This window comes from Silurus meridionalis, chromosome 17 (genome assembly GCF_014805685.1).
Source record: "Silurus meridionalis isolate SWU-2019-XX chromosome 17, ASM1480568v1, whole genome shotgun sequence".
Classification (NCBI taxonomy): domain Eukaryota; kingdom Metazoa; phylum Chordata; class Actinopteri; order Siluriformes; family Siluridae; genus Silurus; species Silurus meridionalis.
Window position 1 is genome coordinate 21,802,784 of NC_060900.1, and position 14,459 is coordinate 21,817,242.

The window sequence follows — 14,459 nt, forward strand, 5'->3', positions numbered from 1 at the left end:
CCACATTACTCCATCAATCAACAGTCAAACTATCCAAGTGAATAAAGATAAATAAGTTATGACATTAACTTTGTTCAAAACTTTTTTGTGATAGTTAAAAGGGGCAGAAAAACAGTCCAACCAACAATTGTGAGCTGCTAAGAACATGTGTGACAGGTGTAGCATTTTAAATAAACAACAAATAAGAGATGGTTTGATTGCAGTGAATGTTTGTCTGCATAAACAAACGCAATTTGACTTTTAATTCTTGCACCATTTGTTGTTTTTCTTGAAGGCTCACTATGGCATACTTAGCTCCGTGTTTGGTGTCGAAATGCCGAAATAGATTGTACACTTTGACAACCGCCACTGCCTTATAACACAAAAGACATATCGCTTTTTCTCTTGAAGCACAAACATATATTCACCTTCCCATCTTCCTTATAACAGCCTTCCATTTGCATCAATTGTTCTCTATCTGGACATTTTGGGATCATTGTTTGTATTTCTCAATTCGGAAAATGGCACTGATGTGGAAACACTGCAAACTAGTGGTCACTTCACGGGTAACATGATCGGTATGCATTATGGGAAATGTAGTTTATGGGTCAATGCACCCTTTCGACTTAATTATTATAAGATGATAAGCTTTTCAGCTCTCGCCGTCCACATTTAGCCCGCGGGCCTTGAGTTTGACACACATGACTTAGATGAAAAAGAGGATCCTTACACATCCTAAAGTTTTCACGGCGCTCGTCGGACACAACAGTTCCACGCACAATGTTATCCAACCAAGAAACGGCATCTTCCAGGTTTTAAGCGAAATCTCCGCTCCATGTACGATCTGAAGTGCAACTGTCCTTTAGTTCCGGCGCTGAACAATACCTGCGAGTAAGCATACCGTCTCCTTTAAAAAAAAAAAAAAAAATACCGGAAAAAATACAAACTGACAATAATCTTTAGCAAGGCTGTCGAAACGGAGAGCAGCCAATACAACTTTGCTGCTTCTTCTTCTTCTCGTGGTGTTTTATGGCGGTTTTGGCAGACCAACGAAAGGTGCATTACCGCCACCTACTGATCTGGAGTGTGGAGCGAACACTGAATAGGGAAAAAAGAAAAGGAAAAAAAAAAAAAAAAAAAGGTTACGGAAATAAATAACTACCTATATTCTGTCTATAGTCCCTGTATTATTAAGGTACTCAAACAACAGTTCAAGAGATCTTGATTGCCCATACTCGCATCCCAACAATACCTTCAAAGAGATATTGCCCACTCCTATTAACCCTAATTCCTGGATCAGCTGGAACCTGTCCCTTTCATATGCAGGACACTTATACAAAATGTGTCTCACGGTTTCCGGTTCCCCACACTTGTCACATTAATGATTAATGTTTACCTATTCTAAAGAGATCACTGTTTAATGCAGCGTGTCCAATTCTTAGCCGTGTGACGATAACATCCTTCCTCCTATTTCCCAATCTTTTCCTCTCCTTCCCAACAGTCTCCTGGATCAGGAAAAGATGTCTTCCATTAGTCCCACTGTTCCATACTTCCTGCCATCTTTTACCCACTTCAGATGAGATCACTGCCTTGAATTCAGCTCTACTCAACGCTACATTGATGTCTATCAGGGAATGATTCAGCGCGTTCTTCGCTAGCATGTCCACCATTTCATTACCACCCACACCAACATGAGCACGTACCCACAGAAAATTTACCTCCACCCTCAGCCTAATTCTAAACAGACTTTGTAAAATTTCTAATATTAAGTCTTGCCTAGATTTGGATTTACCACTTCTTAAACTAGTGAGGGCTGCCATTGAGTCACTGCAGATCACCGTTCTTTCTGGTTCTACTTCTTCTATCCACTGTAGGGCTAGTATGATTGCTAAAATTTCTGTAGCAAAAACAGACACCTGATCTAAAAGTCTTTTTGCGATCTTTTTCTCAAAAGCAGGGATATATACTGCTGCTGCAGTCCTTTCAGATTCTGGGTCTTTAGAGCCGTCTGTAAATACCTGCAGTGCATCATCATATTCTCGAGTGATGTACTGCTGAACTATTAGTTCAATTGGCACATTCATCCCCGGATTACTCAATAACTTCGTAACTTGTAGATCTATCACAGGGTTATGAAACAACCAAGGTGGAATTGCTGGTAGAGCCACAGAAGGAGCAATTTCATGATTTTCGGCTCCAACTTATCCACCTCCTTCCTTACTAACCAACCAAAGCTTGTAATTTCCCTGCACTCATATTCCCAACATTCTCTCAAAATCAGTTTAACCGGATGATTTTCCAGATGACCCTTTACACCGTACCAGTACCTTAGTCTGAGCTTGAACCTGCGTAGTTCTAGGGCAATTCTCCCATTTCCACTTGTAGTGAGGCTATCGGGATGATCTAAATGCACCACAACAAATCCGCAAAGCCTGATTTTGTATTACCTCAATCTTTTTGAGTAATGTCCTGCTCGCAGAACCGTAAACTAGACATCCATAATCAATGTTTGATCTGATCACAGCACAATAGATTCTTTTCAGGGACTGACACGTTGCCCCATCCTATTCCTGACAAGCACCTCAAAACATTCATTCCTTTCCTACATTTGTCTATCAGTTTCTGAATATGCGTTCCAAAAGTTAATCTAGAATCCATCCACATTCCCAAAACCATACTACCTTAACTTGTTCCAACTTATGACCGTACATTTCAATATTCAGGCTTGGGATATTCCTCTTTTTCGAAAAACACACCACCTGTGTTTTTGCCACAGAAAACCGAAAACCCCACTTATTCGCCCAACTCTCCACCTCGCTTACTGCTTTTTGAATTTTACTTTCCACAAACAGAACATTCCGGCCCCTTTTCCATAGCGCTCCATCATCAGCGTATAATGATCTTCCTACTCCATCGTCCACAGTATGATAGATGTCATTAATCATGAGGTTAAAAAGAATAGGGCTGCTCACACTTCCCTGGGGAGTTCCATTCTCAATTGGCAGGATCCGAGAGAACGCGGTCCCTACTCTTACTTGAATTGTTCTTCCAAACAAGAAGCCCTTAATCCAATTATACATCCTTCCTTCAATTTTTAAGCTTTCCAGCTTCATCAAGAGCCCTTCTTTCCACAGCATATCATATGCCTTTTCCACGTCAAAAAACACTCCCACCAATACTTCTCTATTAATTTGAGCTTTACGAATTTCAGATTCCAAACACAGTATTGCATCCATAGTACTTCTCCCTTTCCTAAATCCGCTCTGACACGCTGCAAAAATGTTTCTACTTTCAATTACGAAAGTTAATCTACTCATTACCATTCGTTCCATAACTTTACATAAATTTGATGTCAATGCGATAGGTCTGTAATTAATTGGCTGAGAGTGGTCTTTCCCTGGTTTGGCTATAGGCACTACTACCCCATGCTTCCAATCTGCAGGCAGATTCCCTGATTCCCATATCCTGTTAAAAAGTCTAAGAATCACTCTCAACGAAAAGTCCGACAAATGCGATATCATCTCATAGCATATGTCGTCCTTGCCTGGAGACGTACGCTTGACCCCCACAAGTGCTCTCTTTAATTCGAATAAATTAAACTCTGTGTCTAGGATGCTTCCTGATGAATCCTTCTTTTCATATATATGAGACTTCTCCCTAACTGTCTGTTCCCTATACCTCCTCACACTCTCTGACAGATTATCATTACTGTGCACCTTTACGAATGTTTCCACCAACATTTCTGCCTTGTCACTATCTTTTATTGCTACTTTCCCATTACTCACTAATACTGGCATAATGCTACTTCTCTGAATCCCTCCCATCTTCCTAATCATATTCCAGATTTCACCAACCTCAATTTCCCCACCTATACTATTACAAAAACCCCTCCAGTAATTTCTTTTTGCATGTCTCACCTCTCTTCTCACTACTGCCTGTGCTCTCTTATAAGTAATGTACTCACTGTACAATACAGATTTCCTGGCTTTCCTCATTGCTCTATTTCTTTCCCTCACCGCTTTACTACAATCTTCATTCCACCAAGGTACAGCTTTCGGTCTATTTATATTTTCCTTTTCCTATCACTTCCTCAGCCGTACTTCTTATCACTTCACTGATTTCTGTACATAACCCTTCAATGCTATCAACATCTAGTATCAAGTCACACAACTTATTATGACACAATTCCGTATAAAGTTCCCAGTTAGCCTCACTAAATTTCCACCTCGGGATTCTCTCCACTAAATTTTGAGTAATATCCACACCAACTTTGCACCATATTGGATAGTGATCACTACCCATTGTACTCTGCGTGCTGACGTTCCATTCACATTTCCTCGCTAGGTCTACTGACACCAGAGTAATATCTAAGACTGATATACGCCCCTGTGATACGTCAATCCTCGTACAACTTCCATCATTAACACACACTAACCGTCCCCAATCTAACATGTCCTCAACTATCTGTCCATTATAATCTGTTTTAACACTCCCCCATAGAGTATTATGTGCATTGAAATCACCACACCATATTACTTTCTGATTTGTGTTACCTCTTATATTTTCCAATACTTCTCTACCCAACTTCTCACATGGATTATAATAATTAATTACTCTAACACTCTGGTTTCCTTCCCAAACTTCAGTCACAACCACCTCTTTGTCTACACTCTCTCCAACATCCCTATATCCCACTCCATGTTTAACAAAAGTAGCTATCCCACCACCATTACCTTGCTTCCTATCTTTCCGGACTACCACATATTCTTGCAATACAAATTTTAGTTGGGGTTTGAGCCAGGTTTCTTGAACACAGATTATGTCCGGTTTATTTTCTAAATCAGAAATGAACTTTTTAAACTCCTGCCCATTAGCTATTAGGCTTCTAGCATTCCACTGGAGTATTAGCAACACCATTATGTACCACCACATCCTGGCTGAGTGTTTGTTGTTTGCATCTTTAATTTCTCATTTATCATATCCACTGAAATGCCCTCAATCTCTAGATACTTTTCCGCTGCTTTGATTATAATTTTGATTCTTTCTGTCCGGCTTTCAGTTTGTGCTGAACAGTTCACTACTTCAGCCATAAAAGTAACAAATGCAACATTGTCCTTAATCCCAACTTTCTCTTTTGTACTTTCCTTTGCCACTTCTGTCTTTTGTCGAACGATCTCTATACTTTTCTCTTCAGATTCCAAATTCCGTCCTACTTTTTTAAGAGCCTCAGAATATGACACTCCTTCCTGAATTCTAACATTTTGAACTTGAGCCGCATGTTTCCTCACACTGCATCCTCCATATCCCGCACTGTGATCCCCTCCACAATTACAACACTTGGGTTGAACTTCCTGCCCGCACTTTCCATATTCATGTTCTCCACCACATCTCGCACACCTCTGTTTGCCTCTACACACCGCTGCTACATGACCGAACTTCTGGCATTTAAAACATCTTAGGGGTGGGGGTATAAATAGTCTAACAGGAAAACTCATATATCCCAACATGACTTTACTCGGTAGTTTTTCCTCATCAAAATGGATCATCACGGAGAGACTGTCCCCCCTTTCATTGTTCCTAACGCATTTAAGCCTTTTGACATCAATCACTGCCGCCCCTGTAAGACATTTCTTAATCTTTTCAACTGGAACTTCTGTAGGAATCCCTGTTATTACCCCTCTAACCCATTTCTTTTCTTCTTGAATTGAACAAACCACTCTATGATCCATGATCGACTTCACTCCTACAGCCTTTTTTTGTTGCATACTATCCTTACAGTATATTATCAATCTACCATCTCTCAACTTCTTCACACTTTCAACCAGTCCTATCACTTCCTTTATCGCTTTGGACAGTTTTAGCGGGTTTAACGCATCGAAGACCCGTTTACAAGTTTCATCACTACCTTATATTCTTCTTTCCTTCTTCTGGTCAGGTGCGCTCCGTTTTCACTATCAGATCCAGATGCGCTAGTTTTCTTCCTTTTCCGTTTCTCTACTACACTCCATTCACTACCTCCATTTCCGCCTTCCTCCGCCTCTACCATTTCACCCTCCATTTCCGGATCACTTCCGGAGTCTACCCCACCTCCTACCATGCACTCTCCAGTCACAGATCAGCCGCCGCCAAACCGCCCAGCTGTGCTCTACAACTTTGCTATTCAACACCCACCATTTTAAGTGAACGGTCATGTCCCCCGCCTCAAACCAGTAAACAAACTTCGAACATGCAAGAAACCCAGCAGCAAAAACGAAGACTGTCACCAGCAGCAGTTCTTTGAGTTTCTCCAGTAAATCAGCAATGTAAGAACGTAATTTAACGTGCTTTCTCTTGGAATTATGCAAGATTTATTGCAACTGACAGTTCTAAAACATATGGTATTTATATTAATAGATTATAATCACGTGCAAAATTAAGCCAAAATGCGCAAAGAACCTCGTTCGTGATAATTGAATGTTATAAGAGGCATACGACATAATTTCCTGATTTTTTATTATATGTATATAGAACGTAAGTTAATACAAAAATCCTTCATTAGTCAGTGCAGAAAGAAATGGGGAATGTGTTGGACAACCCATAAGCCCCGTGTGTTTTCTAGCATTCTTGGTACAATGTAAGTTGTTCTGCTCTTTTAGGCGTTGCTGTGAGTTTAAGCTTTTATGTGCATCATATTTGGTTTACATATTCTCGTTAACCAAATGTGTTATGGTAAAATAAATATTATTCTAACTCATCTTAAACTAATGTCATGAATATAAAGTGTAAGCATTCATAGTTTTCATTAGTTCGTTAGAAAGCTGGTTTTTGTTATAAGAAATGCACATGTTGCATTCGTGCTTCACATCCAGATTGTGCAACAGTTTTCCCTCAATCCACCAGGCTCCTCAGTCCATCAGGCTCCTCAACACAGTGTTGTGATTAAAATGCAATCCTGAGTCTAAATGCATTTAGGACAAATAAGATTTAAATGATCAAAGGTGCTTCTACTAAGTACTGAGGAAAGGGTCTAAATACTTATGCCACATGTGATGTTTAAGGTTTTTTTTTTAATTTTTAAATGCAAACATTTCTAGAATTCTGTTTTCACTTTGTCATTATGGGGTACTGAGTGTAGATTAACGAGGAAAAAAATTAATTGACTGTTTTAATTTTTCAGATTCTTTCCAACAAATCTAAATAGTTGACAAACATTCAGAAAGTGAGGGTAAGTTGGACTACCATCAATGGGACATGGACTCGCATGGAAACAGAAGCAATGTGGCAGATCATGGAGTGTGGGATAAAATATTAATTTCTTCTTCATAAAACTGTCTCATCTGCATTTTCACAATGATTTCCAGTTTGGAGCATACTTCCCTTATTGCTGCTGTTTCTTTCCTGAACATTGAACTGTATTTTTGTGCTTGTGGACGAGCTGAATATGAAATAAATGGAGAATGCTGCCCCATGTGTCCACCTGGTAATGAGATTTAATATTGTACATTAATAAAATGGCTAACTGCACATAATCTTTCATTAAAGCAAATTATTGTTCAGTTCATCTTTAATATATATTTTTAGGAAACCGGGTTTATAGACATTGCACAGAATTCACCAGTACAACATGTATGCCATGTGTTGGCTCGACTTACACTGATGAACCCAATGGTCTCTCAAATTGTCTTAGCTGTACAGTGTGTGATGTTGGTATGTATGAGTTTGTCACAAATCTGTGCTTTATGCAACATATGTGCATTATGTATTTACAATATTGATTAAAGGTATTAAATATGCTATGTTCAGTGTTTTTTTGTGTGTGTATTTTACAGGACAGGGATTAAAAGTAAAAATGGCCTGCACATGGACTTCAGATACAGTTTGTGAGCCGCTGGAGGGGTTTTATTGTACTGATAATTACAGAGACAAATGCATATTTGCACGGCAACACACACAATGCAACCCTGGAGAATATATAAAGCAGGAAGGTTGGTGTAATAGAGTACACTAGACTCAATTATACTATACATTTTATTTAAACAATTAAAAGACTTGATTGCAGGAACAGATTATTGATTTACTCAGCTGCACTTGTGTGTTTGCAGGAACAGCAGTTAAAGATACTGAATGTTCACTGTGTGCAGATGGAACCTACTCCAATGGCTCCTTTCACATTTGTGAACAACATACAAAGTGAGTGTTTGTCTAGAGTTAGCAAACGATCCTGATCAGTGAAAAATGATTACATCTGTAACTGAAAAAATAGAGCAAAGCACATCCAAGGTACTGGAAATAAATAAAAAAATATGGGCTTCATTTTCTTTCCTTCTTTTTTTACTTCCTTACTTTCTTCCTTTTCTGAATAGATAATGTTTCCTTCATGTGGTCTGTTGTTAACACCATATTATTATATTTAGAATTCAGTGTAAATAATTGCTGATCTCCTATGATATCTTATAAGCTGGAAATTTGTCTTAATCTAAAGTTAAGAAGCTGGCAGGCTTTTCTTTATTCCCTCAAATTGTTCTGTATAATATTTCTGAAGTGTCCACTCACGTTTAATTTATTTCCTCTGTTTATTACAAAGAAAGAGATTAAAGCTTTAAACTAAATCAACAATGATGAAACTGTCGAAAGAAATCTTGAAAGCTAAAAGTAGGAACTGTGACATGCAATAAAATGTTAAAAATATTTACAAAATTTTTTAATTTTAATATAATACCACCTGATCTTTTAACAACCTTTTAACAACAGTTTTAGCAATGAGTTCACTTTATTGAAGCATTTTCAGAATTACGGCATAAATTTCTCCCTCAAATGTGTCACTAATGATTATTCTTTCAAAATAATTAATAGAAAATCCATTCTCAAATGGCATTTTAACTTGTTGGCTTCCATTTGTGAGCACCTGAAGACATGACACATTTTTGTATCCTAAGGCTGTTCTCTATAAGACCAAACTCAATATACCTGTCACTGTATTTTCTCAATATAGATATTTTGGGTTTAGCTTCAGTCATAGACTTTACATTTATCACATGGACTCATCTGTATTATTTGACATGTTGTTGTGAAGGCTCTTGAGTTTTGGTGTGTATCTGATGATAGTTTGTATTAAATGTAAAATGTAGCAGAAGTGACCATCAGAGCAGCTCTGGAGATGGAGTTCATGTGTTTGTCTGCATATAATGAGATGGCAAACACTGGAAAAGGCATGAGCATCACATGTGCTTTAGTGTGTAGTGGATAAAACCGCATGTCTGTGCCATACATTCACACACAGACATGCAGAACAAGCAGACATCTTAAATTGTCCCTGCCCTAGTTCATATTGCAAAAATCCATCATGCACAGTAAATTCGGTTTATATCACTTAATTCAGTTCAATTCTGTGATTCTGTCTGCATGTCAGTAAATCACAGATCTCAAATTATTTCGCAGACCCCCTAGCTACAGGTGACAGACATTGAGAACCACCTTGCGAACCTCTGAATTTAATCTATATTTTCCTGCCAAATTGGTCATCTAGAATGGTACTTAAAGGTCAAACAATAAATGCCTTATACACCTGCACAGCCATGGAACTATCCAAACAGCTATTCACGTGGGATCAGCACATTGCATAAACTCATTCAAATACAAGAACTCCAGTTTATGTTCCCATCAAACATCAGCTCACCTTTCTATCACTATACTGCCCAAAAGATGGTTATGAATCTCAGGCCGACACTCCAACACACACTGTAAATAACAGCAGCGCATTTACATCTCTGCAAACCATGTAAATGAACTTAAATGATGATTTCATTCAAGTAAACGATACTATGAAAAACTGCATAACAAATTCATAACATATTAATCATGATTATCTAAAACTAAAAATTCTGTGTTCTTAAAAGCAGTAATACTCATTGAGTACTGTTTATTTTGACAGATGTGAAGATTTAAAACTTGAAGAAATAACACCAGGAAGCAATTCTTTCGATGCCCAATGTGGGTGCAAAAATCTACAGTATATATAATAGTTGGATGCATCATGGCAGTGCTGGCTGTAGGTTTTGCTGTAGGAGTAGCAATAATAATAATAAAAAAGAAGAAAAGCCCACATACAGGTTAGTGCTACAATGATCAAATCCTACCTTTGTATTTGGTATTTTTAAGTGTTTTAATTATTTTAAGTTGGACACTTAGATATCATTTGTCTCCCAAACTGTCTTTAAATCAGCTGGTAATGCAAAGATGAAAAGACTTCGATGAAACCAGGCACATGTAAGTATTTCTTTTGTGTTTAGCATCATAATCTGAATATTTCTATTCATGCAAATTTAATTAAATAGATTATAATAAGATTTTTTACATTATGGTAATTATTTAATATTAAATCATTTGATTATATATATTGTTTTGTTTCAAAACGAAATGGCATGATGAAGATTACATGAGAAGAAAGCTAAGCGGCAATGTGCAGAAATCCTTCCTCTTACAGCAGTAAAATATTAGATAGATTATTATTATTATTATGGTCCTGGTGCACCTGCAGTAAAGGTAGAAATGGTGCAAAAATGAGATTATGGTTTTTGGAATGCAGCCATCGTAAAAGCAATAATATCTTAAATTTGACCCTACACAAGTTTCACTTTCTTTTAGTGGGATGATGCTTAAATCTTGCTAATTCAAATTCCTTTCATTTTCTTCTTCTCCAGGAACAGATTTTCCTGTAATTACTCTGGTCATGTGGCTTCTTCATTACAGCTACAAATAATGATCATATAGATATAATGCTATACATCTATATATAGATACAGATATATCCCTGCGCCGAGACCAGGAGTTGAAGATGCCATCATTTACCTGCTAAACCGTATGTACTAACACCTGGATAAACTGATGAACACTTTGGGGGTCATGTTCTTTAACTTCTCCAGTGCTTTTGACACCATGAGGCTGGCACTTCTGCGTGAGAAGTAGACAGCGATGCAGGTTGATTCCCCCCCCCCGTTGTGTCCTGGATAGTAGACTACCTGACTAGAAGACCCCAGTACGTGCCTACAACACTGTGTGTCAGGAAAAGTGATCAGCAATACAGGGGCCCCACAGTGGACAGTGCTCTCCCTCATACTCTTTACTGTTTAAGAAGGAGTACAGGACAGTAATAGGGAATTGTGTCACATGCCGTGAGGACACTTTTCTGCAGCTACATTTGTGAAAAGACAAAGGAGCTGGTTGTAGACCTGAGAAAGAGGAAGGCACCTGTTACTCCTGTCTCTATTCGAGGTGTCTGTGTGGAGATGGTGGAGGACTACATATATATACGTGGAGGTGTACATAGAATGCACCAGGAACACTGAAGTTTTCCACAGAAAGGGGCCATGGCCACCTCTTTTTTTTTTTTTTTTTAGAAGGCTGAGGACCTTCAACATCTGCAGGAAAATGCTAAGTATGTTTTATGAGACTGCTGGGGAAGCAGACTGAGTGTGACACAATTTTGAATGTGACTCTACAATTTTCCTAGTCATGAAAATAAAGAAAACTCTTTGAATGAGAACGTGTGTCCAAACTTTGGTCTGTACTGTGTATAACTTTTAAAATTACTCTTACATTAAGAGATGTTATAAATATATTAATTTCACTCAAAATCTCTCCAAAAAGATAGATGAATCAGAGGAACCTCATTCATACATTCATACACCAACAAATTCAAACTTCAGGCTAACAACATTCACCTTTTCTCTGTTCTTGTTTTTTGTAGTAATCTGAAATTAATTTTTAATATATATATATATATATATATATATATATATATATATATATATATATATATATATATATATATATATATATACATATATATGGCAATAAAAAAATAAAAATAATAATAAATAAAATATATATATATATATATGGCAATAAAAATATGGCAATACAAAGCATTAAAATATATTCTTGTATGCAATTTCAGCAATAAAAATTTTAATTTTACTAAAAAAAGCACTTCTTATCCCATTACTTGATTAATCGATGGAATAATTGGTAGAACACGCGATTACTAAAATAATAACAGCAACACCTATAGTTATATGTTTTGTTTTTTTTGTGGTTGTTTTAATTGTTAAATATGGAATGTGGCTCCTTATGTTTAGTGATTAAAAATAATAATTAAAGAAAATATATTTATAAATTTTATTTATATATATATATATATATATATATATATATATATATATATATATATATATATATATATATATATATATATAATTACCAATGCTTTTGCAGGATAAGCACATTTATTATTTAAAATTTAACTTGCATTATAAGCAATAACTTGCATCGAGGATCACGTGAACAACACGAACGGCTCGCTTTCAACTGAGACAATGGTTTATTCTTTCTTGCTGCATAAAACAATCCTTCCTGCGTATTTGTCTTCATTTGGTGTGTAAAATTAAATAGTATTGTGAACACGTATTCTTATGGAAGAAGATTCTTCTTACAAGCAATAATCCTCCTCTTCCTCTCCCTCATGCAGCCACGTAATGTATTTTTACCTTATTTTGTGTACTAATCATTGGTATTTGTTTTTAGGGACAATAATTTTTACATCAAATACCATTAATATGTATTATTCAAATTTTACATGAATATTTTTGATTGTGTGGAACAGATTATAGATTATCTAAGTTTACATATTTCCAATGGTAAAATTCACTTTGCATTACGAATAAATCACATTGCAAACTCTTTTCCAGAATGGAATTTCACAATCAAAGTTCCACTGTCTTCATGCTCTATGTTGAGTTTGGTTTCACTAATAATAAACATACATTTGCATAAAGCATCCATATTTGTGCCCATGTCCGTGTTGATTAGAGTATTAAAAACTTGAAAAGTATTAATTTAAGGTACATTTAGAACAGATAAAAATTACAGCTGACAGTTAAGTGTAACAGACCACATATTCGTACTGAAATTTTTCGGTACAAGGCTTTCAGTTTCGGAACACCTGCTGAACGAATGCAATCCTTTTTACGCATGGAACATATTACTGAAAGAAATTATAAACACAAAACCTTTATTTTTGTCCCTATTTTTCACAAGCTGAACTCAACGATCTAAGACTTTTTCTTTCTATGTACACAAAAGGCCTATTTCTCTCAAATATTGTTCACAAATCTGTGTAAATCTGTGTTAGTGAGCACTTCTCCTTTGCCGAGATAATCCATCCACAACACAGGTGTAGCAGTTCAAGATTCTGATTAGACAGCTTCTCACGTCTTAAAGAAGTCCCCTCTTCTTTTAACAACAGTCTGTATATATCTGGAAACTGAGGAGAGCAGTACCTGGACTTTTGAGAAATAAATACTGTCCGATTTGTGGCTGATACAAGATTCTGCCTGCTCAAATCCTTTGTTTTATTTTTGATTTATGACATGCCATGACAAGTTTGAATTGGAGGCAGGGCTGGACTAAAGGCAGACCAGTTCTACTCTTCTACTACTAAGATTTACTTTTTATACCCACACACAAAATAGTGAAAACACACGTGATCTGATTCAAATTGCATGTTATTCATCATGGGCACTTGCTTAGTGTCGATGTTATGGTGCTACTTTTGTATCGGCAGTAAGTGTAAGCAGAGCTCTTCCCCGCCTCCAGTCCGCATCCGCCACCCACAACATTTCATCTTTTAGGGAGGAGCAGAATCAATAATTCCCACAACAGGAAGATAGAGAAATTGGAAAATATCCAAACGGCTTCGAAAGAAACCCGTAAACAAACCTTAAAAAATGCAGGAAAAAAAGACGAACCAAAAAAAAAAAAAAAAACAAAGACAACATCAGGATCAGCAAATTGTATATTATAGACATACAACTTTGTAGGCAAACAAGTTGTTCTGCTCTTTCAAGTTTTGCTTTCAGTCTTCAGTCTTTCATATTATCGTTAACCAAAAGTGTTATGGAAGATTAAATCGGTAAATAGTTAAAATAAGTAGGATTCCTACTCATCATGAACTAGTGTCATAAATATAAAGTGTAAAACGTGCATTCGGCAATTTTGTATCATTGGCTAGAAAGTTAGTGTTTGTTATAATAAATGTCCTTTTGATCATGTCAGCAGAAAATTAAACTACATTTAGCAACTGCTATGTCTGAAGAAAAACTTCCTCATAATGTCAGAAATATAGAGTGTAAGGAGCATTTAGCAGTTTTGTTTAATTGGGTATAAAGTGTTATATAACAACAAAGGAAGATGTGACCACGTCAGCAAAAAATTAGACACAACAACTGCTTTAGCTAAAGAACAAACTTCCTCAAAAGTCAAGTGATTACAAAATAACCATTATAATACCAGCATAGTCTTGTACTGAATTGTACTTCCTATAGTATTGTACTCTCATGTGGCAAAGACGTGACTACAGTAAAGAGTGTTGTTATTCAATAAAACTGCCAATAGCATATGCAAAGTTCTAAAAGTAAAGGTCAGGGACAAATAACAAGCAGTGG

The 14,459-nt window shown here is 36.7% G+C and overlaps 1 protein-coding gene across 4 annotated transcripts; it reads left to right on the plus strand.

Moving 5' to 3' along the window:
* The first annotated feature begins 7,141 nt into the window (after positions 1-7,141).
* On the plus strand, positions 7,142-11,432 carry LOC124399432 (tumor necrosis factor receptor superfamily member 14-like). Of its 4 annotated transcripts, XM_046870318.1 has the most exons (7): positions 7,142-7,438; positions 7,540-7,665; positions 7,788-7,943; positions 8,061-8,148; positions 9,890-10,067; positions 10,181-10,224; positions 10,659-11,432. In XM_046870318.1, exons 1-5 carry the CDS (start codon positions 7,309-7,311, stop codon positions 9,975-9,977), a joined length of 588 nt encoding a protein of 195 aa, XP_046726274.1. In that variant the 5' UTR covers positions 7,142-7,308; the 3' UTR covers positions 9,978-10,067; positions 10,181-10,224; positions 10,659-11,432. The 4 variants fall into 4 exon arrangements, with proteins under 4 accessions (XP_046726274.1, XP_046726275.1, XP_046726276.1 ...); XM_046870319.1 differs by lacking the exon at positions 10,181-10,224; XM_046870320.1 differs by lacking the exons at positions 9,890-10,067; positions 10,181-10,224; positions 10,659-11,432 and having other exon boundaries at positions 8,050-8,271.
* Positions 11,433-14,459: the final 3,027 nt, after the last annotated feature.